The 17168-nt window shown below is 32.1% G+C and overlaps 1 protein-coding gene across 1 annotated transcript in view; it reads right to left on the bottom strand.

Annotated features, from left to right (window-relative positions):
* LOC119633280 overlaps nucleotides 1-15838 on the bottom strand; it is a 17779-nt gene extending 1941 nt beyond the window's left edge. The window contains exons 1-3 of the mRNA XM_038026752.1: nucleotides 15601-15838; nucleotides 10344-10437; nucleotides 10054-10157 (exon numbers count right to left, since the gene is read on the bottom strand). Of these exons, the coding sequence (XP_037882680.1) occupies nucleotides 10054-10157; nucleotides 10344-10437; nucleotides 15601-15684 (282 nt within the window). The 5' untranslated portion in view covers nucleotides 15685-15838. The remainder of the gene's footprint in view (nucleotides 1-10053; nucleotides 10158-10343; nucleotides 10438-15600) is intronic.
* Between the last annotated feature and the right edge of the window lie 1330 nt (nucleotides 15839-17168).

The raw sequence follows: 17168 nt of genomic DNA, 5'->3' as shown, positions 1-17168 counted from the left end.
AACCCATATATATGTTAAGGCCTAAAAAAGTAGACCTATGTAATCCAAATATCCTCCCGGTCATTTTTGTGCTGAATTGATACTATGGACCAATTTTCATCGGAAAAAATTTACAAAAAATAGTAAATCTTTTACTGAAAGTCGTACTATTCATAAGAAGTGTGTATGTGCAAATGATGCAAGATTACCACTTGCTCAGATCGATGCCGCATGGTTTGGCAGACACACAGTTTCGAAATGCTGAAGAAGTGAAAAAATGGGGCGATAATTGGATCGCTGCCAAATCAGTATCGTTCCAGGGATTTGGGAAAAGTTGTAGAAAACGATGAAAAGTATTTTATATATAAAGAGAACCAATGGTAGATTTTGTTAAGAAAACAACTACTATGATAAGGCGTAGCAATATTAATTGGTTCACGCATGAATATTGAAATTATTTAACGTTAATAGCCAGAAATTATTATAAAAGTAACAATTATAATAAAATCAAGCAAATGTTATTTTGTCATTAACCAGTAAGTGTATTGTTACGTTTGCCTTATCATTATTCTTAATAGTTATTTAATTGTATTAACAAATGTATAATCATTTTAATGTTAGCAAAACCGCCTTTAATGGAATCATTTATTACTGAAAAGAATTCTTAGCTTGTCTTTCGGTCTTTTTCGTTTCGTTTCGTTTCGAAACATTTCTATAACGACAATATATTTCGCCTAATAATGCTACAAGTCGCAGCAATAAAGTTTTCTCTCAATCATTATTTTTTGAATAGTCAAACGGAAGCTTCTAGTTTGTTTGCCCGCTATAGGCGGCTTATTAACTTGCCGGACTGCTGGTAACACAATAAAAATATCCATACAAGTTCCTATAATCACGATAATAATTTTGATCGTTATGTTTAACAAAAATTTAATCAGCCATTTTTTATTATTATATATATATGAAATTGTTTGTCAATCTTTTAATTAAACAAAAATCTCATTAATTTTCGCTTTTAAATGATGACATTGCAAGTTACTTTAGAGCATTAAATAGCGAAACTCGCTAAGACTTATCACATATCGTATATAAATGAGAGTGATTGTGTATGTGCTTGTAGCTCATTTGCTACAGATTATACGTTAATACATATCGCTACATATCGCTCAATAAGTTCGTAGGATGATAGATAAATGTCGCCACCATTGAAGAATCCGCATGACGTTTAGCTAACGTCAAGCAAAATTTCATGGCATTCTGATGGCTGAGTTGATAAGTTACACTTGCTTTTTTCACATTACATATGTAATTTTCAAAACAATGGAAAGAGTTTGTCCGTCCTAGCAAAGAAATGATTTGACAAGTGGGCCATTATGGGCCAGATTGAAATCGGCAGTTAGACGAGTGGACAGGAACCGGCGAAAGCCTTCCCAAGCGATCAAAATAGCCAAAAGGCAATATTTGGTTGGGCTAGTTACGTCGTCCATAGTTTGGGATACGTATGGTATAATATTTATCGGCTACCTTGAAATGGGACAAAGGATCACAAGCGACTATTACATAGCATTTTATTAGTACGTTTGAATGACGGGACTGAAAAAAGAAAAACAGACCCTGATGCTACGGACTTATTGAGTGATATGGTGTTAATGATACTTGTCTTTAATCTAACAATCAACAAACTTCTTTCTATTTTGAATTACACAAATGTAAGACTTAATATCTGTCGTTGGTAAGACTCTTTGTCTAAAAGTAAAAGCAAAATATAAGGAAATGAAAAAAAATTCAGTACGGGCTGAATAATTTCTCTTTGAAGGGTGTTTGTTTTGAACTTGAAAAAAATCACTGTTCTTTTTTGATTTCTTTTTGATTTAATAGTTCAACAGGTCAAGAATACCTTCGCAAAGTTCCCAGTCAATCGGTGAGATGCAAAACTCAAACCGCTTGCTTTTCCCTCAAAACTGTAGTCTTGAAGTCGTTGATAGCGAATGCCTTGACGCGAACGCACCGACCTTTTATAAATCTTGTACGTTTCTTTCAGCTATGTTTCGCTAGAGACTGAGAGGAGGTTTTTGTTTTTTTTCGTTACAATTTATTTAACGACATAAGCCATGGTATAGATTTGATCAAAACTGATACTTTTTACATGCAACCCTGGCGATTGTTTAAAATTCAATTTTTTTAAATTCTTCTGTCAATCTTGCGCTATATCCATCGACTTAGTAATAGAAAACATTGCGTTGTTAGATTTCAGATGAAAGATTGGCCGGAAAATACCCTGGCCACCTATTGCGAATATCTTTTCCTCTAAAGGGGTCTTGCAAACTGCGATCTTTATAGAGGAAGAATTCGACAAAATATTATTTTTTATCTCTTCACTTGCCCAAATCCCTGTTATACCAAACTATATACAACTAATTGTTTCCTATTAAGATGTAAATACCCATTTTTTGATTTATGAAATGTATCTGTCGTGTTAATGTCTTCCGAAATTGCAGGTGTAGATATATATATAAATAAAAGATATTAGCAAACAGCATTTGTGGCACTGTGTGTTGCTCAATCCTAAATTGAGAGTAAAGTGCAGCTGAAGATATGGGAATCGACAAGTTGGCCTGGAGTGAGATTTTGTGCAAAAATATTCTACTTATGGAGGCGATGTTCGTATAGGTCTCTCCGTCTGCAGCAAAAACCTACGCAGGAAGTGATCTTAAACTTGGATTAGGAACATCTGCAGTTTGCGGAATTATTCTCTAGATCTGTCTCTTTCTGATTAGCAGATCAGCAGCTTACAGAAGTTGAAGGTGGAGGGAATCTCTTGCGAAATCATAAAGTTTTTACCCGCGAGGACATCTGCGAGCCCCTGACCCAAAAGATCATTGATAATGATGATGAATATTTCGATCGACAGCTACTGGTCTAAGGTATGCTCTAAATCGAATAAAACTAAAAAGTTCTCGAGCTAAACGAGCTTAACAGTTTTCGTCGAGTAAGTGTCAAATAAAAGTTTGTGAGGATATACTTATGTAACACCACGAGTAGCTTAAAATAGACCCACCTTCTATTATATCGATTAATTCAAAATTCTTTTTTCTACCTTCGTTTATCTGTCCCGCCGTCCGCCTGATATGTGTCCAGGTATTTTTTGGTTCAACTTGCCGTCTGCCATCTCAAAGGCCGTAAGTGAAATAGGTGAGAAGGACTTAAAAGATGTATTTTAATTTTTACTTATTAGAACCCTACATTGCTTGTGCTACAAGGGTATGTTAAGTTTGTGCATATATATGCAGTATCCAGAAGGAGTTGAGATCAACTTACCAACAACCTTTATTATACCGATCGATTCAGAAGTAGTCTCTAAATCGTTTTAAAGCTTATCTATCCGTCTGTCTGTCCTATGTCTGCAATTTTTCAGATTTTTCGATGAAATTTGGTATAATGAAGTGTTTTGGCCTAAGGGCGAACGCTCGGAACGGACAACTTTTTCTACCGTATCCCATGAATTTTATTTTGAAAACTCATCAGATGAATAAAACGCGTAACCGTGGTCCACTATAGTGATTTAATTCGTGTCTGTGTTGGGACATTTGATGCTTTGTGTACGCATAGCATATTTTAAATGTAGATAATCGGTAGAAGTCTTTTTAAGATGCATATCGCGTTGCGTGTATGTTACCCCAACCAAGTATTGGTATTGGAAAGTAGCACAGATAATTGCTAATCTCGTTAACGAATTCATTTTTTTTTTTTTTTTGATTATCTACTTACTGTATTTAGAAGGCAGAATATTATATCATTGTACGGGCTAGTAGATGGTGTAATATGCGCTCATTGGTTAGTTGCTGCGTATGCAACTATTTCTTGCAGCGTGTGCAGAAAATGACAACTAGTATCTCGCAAATGTATTGGTATTTGTGTGACGTACGTACATTAAGTTATCATTAAAAAGGAAACAGGTGTCAATTATTGAACGGAGTGGTATTCACCAAAAAAAAAAAAAAAAAAAATTGGATAAATGTAATTTATAAAATTGAAAATGATTTTGAGAATTTCCGAAAATCTTTAAAAACAAGTTTACGGCAAGAACACTACTCCAAACAAAGTCACGGCCAGCATTATTTTAATGATGTTATGATTTGTTTTTCATCATACCTTCAAGCTTTTAATCATTGAATAACTACAAGTTGCTTGGTTTAAAGAAAAGCAAAAAATACCAAATCGTCAACTAATGAAGGCCATTAATTATGGCAATAATATAATAAACACACTGTTGATATTAGACATCAATTAAGTATCAACAGTGTTAAGTGTGCTTTATTGAGTACATTTTATCTCTTATCTATAATTTTTGTAGTAATTTATCTTTAACTTGATCATAAGGTGAAAATTTAGTTAAGGAGAACATTTTGGTAAAACGGCGAGAACGAATTTTCAGCAAGTTGAGGTTATGTTCATTGCCAATAATGAAGACTTCGAGAATCATGCTTGGATCGTAATAGAGATCGCATAACACCCATATTGTACATCATAATTTATTATTAATTAACAAGAGATTTTCATTGGATTTATCCAATTTATAGTTCTTTCCCTTTGTCAGTACGCACGAACTGAAAAGTTGAGATTAAAATTTGTAGCTTGTTGTCGACATTGTGGATAAGCAATAAGAATGCACTGAATACTTATATCGCGAAGAATACTAAATTTAATTTTAAGCGCCAAAATTGTGCATTCTTCACGAAATCGCCTATGGCCAGTTCTGTCCGGTAAAAATACTTTGCAAATTTATCATACTTTTTGCGGTTAAATTTAAGTGAAATTGTGATTAAGAGGACTGGATATCACTTTAATATTATAATGGCCTCTGAACAAAATTAACTTGGTTTAGCATCGAAGGCTTGTGTATATATCGCCCTTGGTTAACGCTAAGATTATGTGCAATCTCTGTAGTTGTGAAATGTCCATTAAATTCCTGACTATAAGATCAATACTTTTGTGTGACGACGACATTTCGTTAACTACATTTCTTTAATTAACGCCATTCTATCCTCCCGTTAACCCTAGATATCTATTTGTAAGTTTGCAAGACGTTCCTACTTCCGCTCTTCCGCAATAAATCGAAAATACAGTTGTCTTCCTAACAACATTAAAGGCTAACTACATTATACAAAATTCTGGCACGAAATGGTCTTTACTTTGCATAAACCCTACAATTTCATGCTTTGAAAAGAAATTTCTACGGTACGATATACGTCGATTTACGACTGGCTAATGTTGCCAGATGTTCAAAGTATAAAAAAGAAAAAAAAAAAACTCCACTTCAGGCAAGTATGTTCCCTACACGTGGCGCTAAGATCATCTGTGAACAAATTCCGATCTGATTTTTAAACTCTTGAGAGTAGGTCGTTGATCATTGTAAATAAGACTAGAAACGCAGTATACTTAAAGTGCCTGGCGATGGGCTACAAAAATGGGTTACAAAAATGCATTACAATTCAACTAACGCGATTAGTGGAGCTGAGCTTAAGGCATAACCTTAGAAACATGCGACTATCGTGTAAAGGCAAAGGTCATGCTATACTTAATACCTTATACCTTAATTGAAAAATTTCAATGTTAAGTCGAAGAAAAACTGCATTTTTTTTTTTTTTTTTTTGTTTTAAATCTATCCACCTATAATCGTAAGGTAAACTATGTGCATGCATGCATGCATGCATGGATGCATACATGTGGTGGTATGCAGTATGCAGTATGCAGTAGAAGCCAAACTAATATCAAACGAATAACTTGTATATATAATAAGACTGCAAATAATTAAATTAGTTCAATTGTATAATGTTGCGCTTAGTCTATAATGTCTTGCAAGTATGATGATAGACCGCAATCTTCTGTATGTAAACATGTTTGCAATAATAGTTCATTAATACAATTTTATAGTGAATGCAATTTAATCAGACAGCACGAAAATTGGTTGCGTTACGTTAGGGAAACCAGATTTTCCATGTCTTTAATCTCAATGCTAATAATACTAATGTTATATATATATATATATATATATATATGTATTTATGTATATGTATTTAGTTGTGCTGTAGTTAACAACAGGGTTTTAGTTAATTAAAATACAACTAAGTTTTAATTTAATTCTTATTCTTGTTATAGTTACAGTTATGGTTTTGGCCTTTTTTCAAAATCCTTTGCAGTTAACATACAAATGTGCATTTTATGCAGTGGCATTAATTAGACGTTTTTTTGGATGACTGACGCTTAGCTGTCATTGATTCATTCAACGGTTATTATCGGCGAGCAATTAACAGTTATTTTAGTTGCATGTGTTCATTAAAATAATTTAATTGTTATAAAAGCAATGTTTACCTCCTATCGATTACATGCTATATAAGATAACATTGGCATAAATTTTTAATAAGACCAACCACCACCAGCTAGCTATTCACCGCATAAGAATGTTATACTTGTTATTAAGTCGTACAATATCTTGAAGAGTCACTTAACGCGTTTGCCGATTTTTTTCGCGGCGACGTAAATAAACTCGAGATTAAAGTGAACTCTAACCAAATTTCTTGAGCGTAATTTTCACGACAGAGTAAATAAATATAAGCGCATTTAAGCAAATTATACAGAAATTTTCCTATCAATTTTTTGATTGCCGGCAATTTTGAAAGATTGAAATGAAAAATTTTAAATCACATTAAGCATACGTGTCCATCCGTCCAATTTATGTCATTGTTGTTGTCTTTAAGGTTGGAAAACTTTAATTAGACAAATAAAAATTCCCCTATGAAGTTTTGCATCCAATGCGTTTGAAGAGAACCGCGACTCGTCCAGAATCGCTCCTATCATTAACAAAGTATTGAAAAGAAAACTAAATTTTTTAAAATATTCAGTTTAGGCATTATTTCGTAAATATATTGTCGGAAATCTCGTTTGCCTATATATATATATGTCTAGTAAAAGTTGGCATTCATGCAGATATATATGTACACATATATATATTTTTATTCGCGTTTTTATAATATTTTCGAAAGCCCAGGGAATGACATGTTCCGTATCCGAATAGAACATGCCAGATGGAAATTTATGTTAGCACTTGCATTGCGGAACATAACGATCGCTTTCATCGAAGAGCTGTTGCTGATGTCGATCAAACCAAGGCCAAAAGAGATCAAACATAACCTCAATATTGCATAATATACACGATTGATGTTTACACTTAATACAGTATATCTCTGGATGGCAATGAATGGTGATCATGATATATACGTAGAATATCATATTAAAATGAAGGAAAAGTAGATGAGAATTTTTATTAAGACTATAAAGCAGATGTTTTTAGGGTCTTTTGTAGTCTGTTGTCAAGCAATATAAAAAGGCTTCTAAGGAAGGGAAAGAGACATTTTCGCATAGTAGACGGAGTTTAATTCAAATTATCTCGCTTGTTGTTTGAACTAAAAATGTATATTGTTTAACACTAAACGTACCAAGAGAGGTGAAGTAGCACCTTTTTTAGTTTTCACATACACACATTATGTATAGTAGTTGTCTTAATATTTCATTTCACTCTTATTTATTTGTCATCGATAAGGGGATCATTTAACTCCCGAAAGCTGTCCTTTTCTACCGTTTAATTTCACAATTCATTTATCATAGCGAACTAAGAACTATGTTTTTGGAAATATTTACTCTTGATCGATGTCTTTCTCTGAATGTCATCATTCAGCTGTCACGAATTCCCTGAACTCTCATTATCTCTCGATTCTTTAATTAAATTAGAAATTAAATGTGTTGTTTGGTTCGAGAAAAGACGTCAACAAAAGCTGGTGCTTACGAGCTTGACAAATTTACTCTCGTTTCGGAAAAGTGGTACCAAATTCAACGTTGCTTGTTCAAAACTCTCTGTCGATTTCACAACATATATACAGTTACAAAATAAAATTTAAATGGATTTCGGTATTTATTCGGAATTGTATGCTTTTCGAGTTGCGAAAACTTAGTAACGCAACGGTTGCTACGAAAAGCATTTGCGATATTTATCCAAACGCATTAAATATTCGCAAGCAACAAAGGTGGTTTTCTAAGTTCAAATCTGGCAATTTCGATCTTTCCGACCGATCTTATCGATCAGAAGGACAGACAGACAGATAAGATAAAGACATGCTAACGGCGAAAGTGGAACCAAATGCGTGTCAACAACCAAGGAATTCCCTTAAGCAAGCTAAACGGGTAGGGGTTATTATTCAAAACACAAATCGGTGAGAGAATTTGACAAGCTTGCCGAAGACTTCCAAGCTAAGCGAGAGGAAGATTAAAAGAAATGGACGAGCAATGTCAAAAATATTTTGCCAAAATTAAGCAAATCACAATAATCTGTTTAGAATTTAACAGACTTCCAGAATTCAAAATTCCCAACGGCTGCGCGACGGTGGCTGCTAAACGTTGTGGAAAAATATTCAGAATTTCTGTTGTCGTTTCCTAAACCAATGGAAAAACTTATTGAAACTAATAGTTCAACGAAAAATGTTTTATTCACAATATACAAAGGGTATCCTGCCTTTGTGACCGGTAAACTAATCGCAACGCGAAAAAGTGTATTTTCCTCTCATAATTGTGACTTCTATCAAACTAGGTGGTCGGGAGCGATAGTCAAGATGAGATTTTGAAATTATGAAAACTATATTAGTAGCATTTCTCTCGTTACATACGTCCGTTCATACGTCACGTATCGTATGAATTCCAATATCCTTTTATTTCTTAACACTTACAATGTTATAGGCTTCAGTGAAATGGAAATGTTTCTAAATAAGCATGCATAGCAAATAATTTATGTTAATTTACTCTTTCCATAATAAACTCAAACTTCAAAGCACAAAGAAAAATGTGTGTCACTTAGAACACAGCTGTAAATAATATAATATATTCTCTCCTTACGTATAAGGTGCCTGGTGGTAAATTCGTTGCGTGCCAGAAAAAAGGTTAAATTTTCATATTCTATACAAGTTGTGATATAGGCGTTAAGTTTGTGAGGATGATTTAGAATCGCTTTCTGAATCGATATAAGCTTCTCCGTCCGTCCGTCCGTCCGCCCATTTGACCGTTTTATATTTTTTGTTCAATCCACAGACCGTAATTTTATATGCTGAGATACTTTGGCTCAAGGATTAACATTATTCTGTCCGTCGGTCTCTCTTTTGTGTTTAACGTACAGGTCGCCATTTTTGGGATATTTTAATGAAATTTGGCATATTTTGAATCAAGGACTAAGACTATTGGTAAATGGTTCAGATCGGACCACTTTTTCGGCCATTTTATATGTAAAGCCTTAATTTAAAAAGTGAATATATGGATACTATGCCCCGTTATAGTGTTTTTATTTGTTCCCTGTGAAACTTTATTGGCAATCACTGATATTTTGATGATTTATTAAAAGATATCTAAGTGAGATAAAGAAATCATTGAACATTTTTGCGTCGCATTCATAGAAATATATGAATTTTTTTTTTTTTTTGTTTTTTTCTTACTGATAATTCTATATAATCTGTTTTTATGAATATTGTTCGGTATGTTGAGTTGTTAAAATATTTGTTTTGTTCTCCTAATAAATTTTAAATGCATTCTCAAAATATATGATATATAAATAAGTTGACGTTAAAACTTGTTTCTTGCTGTAGGTACATCAATTAATTTATAAAAATGAAATGCATTGCAAGAAACGTTGCAGACATAATTGACCGATTAATTGAAATGCATGTCAGTTTTTTTTTTTTTTTTTTTTTTTTTTAATAATAAATCAAAAATTTTAATAATCGATGAATGAAAAGGCGAGCACTACTACTAAATGCAACTTCAAAGAAATTTTGAATATCGTTATCTTAATTATTTCCACATGTTTTTTGGTTGATTTGTCAGATTAAGTTACACAATAGTTTCGCAATAAATTATATATATGTATATACATATATATACATATTGTATATTGTAGAAAGTAAACGTTAATCATTGGCGTTAAGAGAAATATTATTAACATATTTAATTTATTCATTTTCCAAATTTATTATTTACCTTATGGAATTCCACTTGTGCACCCTCAGCCACACCCTCCAATTCACGGATGTATTGAGGAAAGGAGTTCTTCACCGTTTCCAATGTTTCATTATAGGCATTTTCTAAGAATCAATGAATAAAAAAATTAAACATTGTATTGTTTTATTATATAAATGAATTATTAATTATGAGAGTTGTTGAAAGCAAAAAAACAAAACAAAAAAAAAAAAAAAAAAAAATTAAAAAAAAAAATAAAACATTTACTAATAAATTTACGCAGTAATCGTTACAGTGATTTCAGTACTTACTGCCTTTCTCCGTGTTATACAAAGGTAGATATTCGTTATTCAAAGGTATCGATAATTGTAGGAAACTTTTTATCAGTGAGGCAAATGTGCGGCCCTAAAATTGAGTAAAAAGCGAAAGCGATCATTAAATATTATAGAGCAGCAACAGATATATAAAAAATGAATTTTTTCCGCTCCATCTCTTCATTTCTGTTAAATTCATTTATTATTCCAATTAGATGTAATTATAAAATAGACAAGTGTGCTTTAATTTGAATGCAACCTAATAAAATAATAAGTAAAAACGCTATAGCGAGATACGGCCTACCATTAAAAACCCTACAACATTTTGCTTAATCCCGTTATACATATGACAACCTTTTCGAAACGCGATAATGCTATAATCGAATAAAAGCAAACAAAACGGATAGATGGACAGACAAGCTTAGATCGATTCAGAGGTTCTTATGGCTGTTGCATATATCCGCGCAAACTGAATATATCCCTGTAGCATAAAGGGTGCAAAGGGTATAATAGACGTTAATCGAGTCAATCTCTTCCATTACCTATTCCTGAACTACTCTAAACGCATTTCAATAAATCTATTTCTACGATATTTCATTATTTCAATTTTGTTTTTATTTTCGAACAGTCGGATAAGATAGGTAACGGGAAGCATTCATCATTCCCATCAAATTTGGATTACTTAGAGGTTACAGTAAATATTGATCTCCTTCGCCTCACAACCATTACAAAGCCGTGACTTCCTTGTTTCTGTAAGAGATGGAATGCAAGGTAAAGACATATCTCTAAGCTCCATGTAATTTGTTCGTCAATATCACAAACAACACATCACTATTATGGGCTAATAAAAAGGATGTACTGGTAAAGGAAATTTCATTTCTTCTTTTTCATAATAATGAAATAAATAAATATATATATATATATATATATTTTATATATATTCTATATTTTACATGAGTATACAAGTAAAAAAGAATTACGTAAAGGTTTGCAATCTATTCACAAGCATTTATTAATTTGTCTCTAATCTTTTTAATTAGTTAACATATTGGTTTGTGTGTGGATAGCAACCATTATGCATTATATGCAAAAATTTTGTTTAAGTTTATGTTAAATTTTTTGATTTGTGCGATTGTTAAAGATAATTCTTAAAGTTAATCACGAAGTCCGTGTTGGGTTTTAGGCGTTTGTTCATATTTAAATATTTATTATTAACATTATGGATATAAATAAACAAACAATGTTACTAAAAAGTTTATCTATTTCAAAATCTTTCAATTGAAATATTGAGACGAAAGCTATATATATATATATATATATATATATATATATATATATATCTATAACAACTTGGACGGTCAGCTATATATAACTTAGCGAAATTAGTTGGATATCCATCAACAAGTTTTACTGTTGAACTTAATTAACTTATTGCATGTTACGCCATAAATAGTTCAATGCAAATGTGCAAAAATAGCAAAGTATATGGGATGAGTAGTTGGTGAGTGAATTCGAAATATATATTGAAAATAACTTAAAGGAGCAGGCATATGCCAAAGATAATTTACTCACATGAGTAGTCTATTTGCAATCATTAGAAATGTGACTCATGTCATGCCTTTCCGTTTATCTGTTGGCGAATTTCACTTTCATAAAATTGAAGCATTGAACCCATAAGTTTCCGAAATTTCCCAAACATCCATGGCATTAATTGGATAGGACAGCTGTAAAACATTAAAGTGCAACGTGGCCCATCGTTCGCTAAATGCAGATATTTATATAATAACTTTTTAAACTAAGGCGATGTATGGAAAGTGATTGAAAACGTGGTCCGATCCGAATAATTTTCAATAGTATTAGTCCCGGAAATATCTCAGTAATTGCGATCTGTGGTTGAATAAAAGAATATAAGACGGAAAAATGGACAGACGGACAGACAAGCTTATCAATGTTAATCGCTCAGTATAATAAAATGCATGTCTATCCCATGTCCTTCTGGGTCGTGTTTATATCAGCGTAAAATTAATTTACTCTTGTACCACAAGTGCTGTAGGGTATAACTACCAAGAGTTTCATGTTATTCTTGTCGATAGATAGTTTTCCTGAAACGTATTTGTTATTAGACACTATTACTTACTTACTTATTAGACAAATGTGCGCCATGGTCTTCTAGCATTCAGGCATTTGGACACACTAACAAATTCTCCAATTTTTAACAAATTGTTTTCTTGTTGCTCAGTTACGAAATCTAGACTTACTATCGCAGAAAGGCGATATCCTATTGAATCATTCTCCTTGCGGTGACTAAGATTATTTAACGAAAGTAAGATAGAACGGTTTTGGTTACTATAAAATTTTAGTATACGATTTAATGCCGTTCTTTTTTTTTTTTTACTTTTCTTTTTAAATATGACAAATCACTCTGGAGGTGTCCCCTACATGTCTAACATGGTGGTGGTCAGAAAGAAGTGAGTAAAGAGAAAGAGAAAAAGAAAGTGGCCGTAACCTAGTGGGTGCACGACCAATCGATAACTATTATGCCCGGTAACGATTGAACACTCATTACAGCTACGATCAAGGATACTATACCGTACTAAAATTTCATTGAAATTAGATTCAAAACATTTGATCATAGATTTAAAAAAAAAAGGTGCGGTTTTTTTTTAGGCGATCGTGGGCCAATAACGCTCGCAAATTAAACGCAGCCTGCAGAATTAACAAAGTTATATAAGTGTATCGGTGAAGCCGGAAAGCAAAGCTTGTCCATCCCACGACCTGCTATAGAAGATCGAAGAAGCCACGAATAGATGTGAAAAGTGAGGAAAGTGAGGATGTTAATCGATCGACCCAATGCCCAATTCGATATCAAATACCAAAGGTTTTGTACTTCTTGGGAGTAATATTTGAAATAAATTGACTCTTAGGGTTTTCACCTATTTAAACCGATTCTTTAAATTACGCCCAATTCTGAGAGTGCAAAAATTTGATTTCACGTTCTTAGGCCTATTGCTGTAAGTCGTTGAAATTTATATGCGATGACTTTATTGAACTTTTCAGTTATTAAGGACGCGCTTTCAGGCATTTCATAAAGGCCGATGAACAAGCAAATGAAAGTTTGTTATAGCTGTTACATAATGCTCAAGTCATATTGCGCTAAATATTCTCATGGTATGTGCATCCGCAACAGACCACAAGCTCCTCCAGTATCGCAATCTAATACACGTAATAAGCATTGGTGAAGATGAGCTGTTGAAAGCAACTGGGAAAAGGAAATATTATTAGCATTAACTGCTCTTAAGGTAATTGGAAACTGAAACTTGAAAGCAAACCAGGGTCTTTTAAAGTCATTTAACGGATAAAATGATCTTTTGATTAAATCAGAAAATTAATTTTTCTTTTTGATCGGCCCAAATGATCAAAATGGATATGAGAAGATCATAGTTGACGTAGAAAAATTTTATTTAGTTCGAAGCTTGGATTTTCTGAAGCCAATTGTTAAGCCGTGTAATGGACATTTGAAACCCTAAACACGATTTTTCAAAGCGACAGACAGTAAAACTTCATTTTATTCATTCGAACTTTTTAAAACATTTTTCAGAAATGTGTTTTTTTAATGAATAACCTACGGGATTTTCCGATTAACTAATTTATATATTATTTATTGATAAAAATTTGCCCTTTTGTACAAAATTAAATTAAATTCTTTCAACTCAATATTCTTAAAATCCCCCATTTCATAATTCACTAGCGATAGGAGACATGTAGGTAAAGCGATATTTTTCCACAGATAGGGTCCTCTAAATTAAAAATGCTTTTACCAAATAGAACTATGTGATCCGAAACCCGTACGGTTAATTTTTATACCGATTTGTCACTGTAGACTTGTTCTCATCAGGAAATGTCACAAAGGCTTATTTTTCATTAGAATCTTTACTGGGATGGAATCCGAAATATATATCCAATTAGTTCAAATTCGGCAAGATATAATTTTTATATTTGTATGAACTAATTTTCATCATGAAATATTAAAAATTAGATCCTTTTATCATATGAAGATACAATTCTTGGCAAGCGGTTCAAAAAATTACCTCATCCGAGTCAATTTTTTCACATTACGGTAGAATGCCCCAAATGCTATTACTTAGTGATGTTTGTCGAGAATTTCTGAAAATTTCAAAAATTTTTTTTTTATATAATAGCGAGGAAAGTGTTTCGATCCAAATCGTTTTCAATAGGATCCGTTGGCGGACTGAGACCGTATGTCGAATTTCATTAAAAAATATCTCAAATCTCTCTCTGTACAGCCAGACGATAGACAGACAGACGGACAGACAAGCTTAAATTGATTCAAAAAGTGATTCTAAATCGATGGGTATAATATCCATCCATGAGTCCATCCCAACTCCGTCTGCATATTGCATATATCCGCACAAACTGAGTATACTCATGCAAAACTTGTATACTCTGGTGTGAGGTATAAAAAGGATGCAGCGGCGTCGGTCAAGTCAGTCACAAATGTTTTCTTTTATATTATGTTTATTTATTTATTTATTTCTTTATTTATTTTTGTTATTATTGTTCGTTCTTATTGTATTAAATACCAAAGTTTGCATTGCATCCAATATACATAAATAACTACATTGTTCGCTAATAGATAAATTGTTATAATATAAGCTAGAAAAAGAAACCAATTCGTCTAAGGGCTTATATAAGTAAATGGATAGGAAAAGAAAAACCATCGTCCATTATTTCAATTATAACGTTTCAAGCTTACTTGCATGCATGTACAAGGGTGTAAGAGAGAGAGAGAGAGAGATTGCCTTGAAAGAATAGCGTGACTTATGTGTGATATATTTATTACGAAGGTTAATATAATAATTGAAATTCAAACGATAAGCGATATTATAAACATCATAAATAAATATTTAACATATAACAAAAAGGACTTGCACTATAACACACACACACACACACGCGAACAATAACAACAAATTGCTACTTTTCAACACTTAAGAGTTCCTGTAAACAGTTTTCGTAGACATAGGTTACTATTATTATTATTATTATTAATAATACATTAACTCATTTGCTTATTGAAAGGACTTATAAAGATGGAAATAAGTGGAAAAGTTCATCGTACCGCACAGCCTATATCGTAATGAATGAATGATGGCTCGATACAAAGTTTAATGTTTATTGATAGCAGCGGTGTGAGAGGAGGAGGAGGAGGAGGAGGATATGATCAAAAACTAACCATATCGAAGCCCACGTCGTAGTGAGTGCCACGGGTGTAAAGCACCGGTATAGCCTGACGGCGTGGTATATTTGTAGCTGTCATCTTGCTCCGATTTGTTTCTTCCTTTTAAAATTTCACTGTTCGCCCTGGCTTGATAATTGCAGATGTAATCATAAACTCAATTACATATATATCTATACATATATATCTATATGCATATATATAGATATTATTTAATAATTTAATTGTTACACATGTATTCTCCTTATCTTTATAAATTTGTTTATAAATATAATATGGTTATTGTTGCTGTTGTAGCTGTTGTTTTTTGTCTTTTTATTTTTATTATATGCAAAGAAAAGAGAAAATCTCTCACACGTTATCAATTTTATGCTTTTCTTTTTTCTTTCACATTTAATATAATTACTGATAATGCACTTTAAAGTATTCTTTTAGTCAAGCTATGTTATATTATTATTATTATTATTATTTGTGTTTTTTTTTTTTTAAATAAATAATTATTGTTAAAATTTTTTATGCAATAATCGAATTTATTTAGTGCAACACGTAGATAATTTGAAATGTTATTAAAATTTTTAAGAGCGTTTTTATATGAAATGCACAATAAACAACTTTTTCGTTTGACAGTAGTTCCTAAACTAATAGAATGAAAAATTCTGACCTGCAAAGTGAGTTCGGTTGGTAAAGTGATTGGTTTATACCAATTTTGTGGCTGACTCAACTGTTCTCAAATCGTTTTCGGTTAATACTTGCGAATTTTATTATCACACATTCTGCTAAGATTCCGCTGTAGTATTAATGCATTCATTCATTCATTCGCACACAACATGTTCGCTGAGGGTGATTGAATGCATAAGTGATGTTGTAGTTATTAGCGTTTGACATACACGTGCTCTCATAATAATGCATATATATATGCGTGTATTGTTACGATTCGTTTGGTTATAAGTGTTAATGCTATTAAATTTAAATTTCATTTAGCCAAAGGTATGCAAATTATGTTTTTCTTCCTTTTCTCTTATTTGTTTATTTTTCTTTTTATTATTATTATTATTATTATTATTTTTTACTTTATTTTTAACAATAAAAATTCTTTGTTATAACAATTAACATATCGTTTTTTCAGAATTCGATTATTGACTATAAATATAAAAAAAAATCCCAAAAAAATTCATTATTATGATTATTCCACAAATTTTGTGATTTTGTGAAAAAATAAAATAAACAAATAAAAAAAAAACAAGCAGAAAAAGTGTTAGTTAAAAAGAACCTTAAAGAAAAAAATTATTTACTAAAATTGGGTTTCATCGCCAGTTATACCATTTTTAGTATTTTTCTGAAATCAATATGAATTTCGTGCCGAACGAAGATCCGATCTCTCAAGGCTACCTCATAGAACAACTCATTTCTTAAATGTCACAGTAAGACGAAGAAGCGCAGTTCATACAGGCAATAAGTCATTGTAAAAAATAAATGTTAACCAGAAGGAATAATGTCTAGCAAATAGGGCGTGGAGGGTAGCACATCTCATTTGCTAAGCGAGTTTTTTTTTGCTTGAGTTGAGT

Source organism: Glossina fuscipes, unplaced genomic scaffold (genome assembly GCF_014805625.2).
Source record: "Glossina fuscipes isolate IAEA_lab_2018 unplaced genomic scaffold, Yale_Gfus_2 0, whole genome shotgun sequence".
NCBI classification, from domain to species: Eukaryota; Metazoa; Arthropoda; class Insecta; order Diptera; family Glossinidae; genus Glossina; species Glossina fuscipes.
This window is presented reverse-complemented; position numbering and strand designations above follow the sequence as displayed.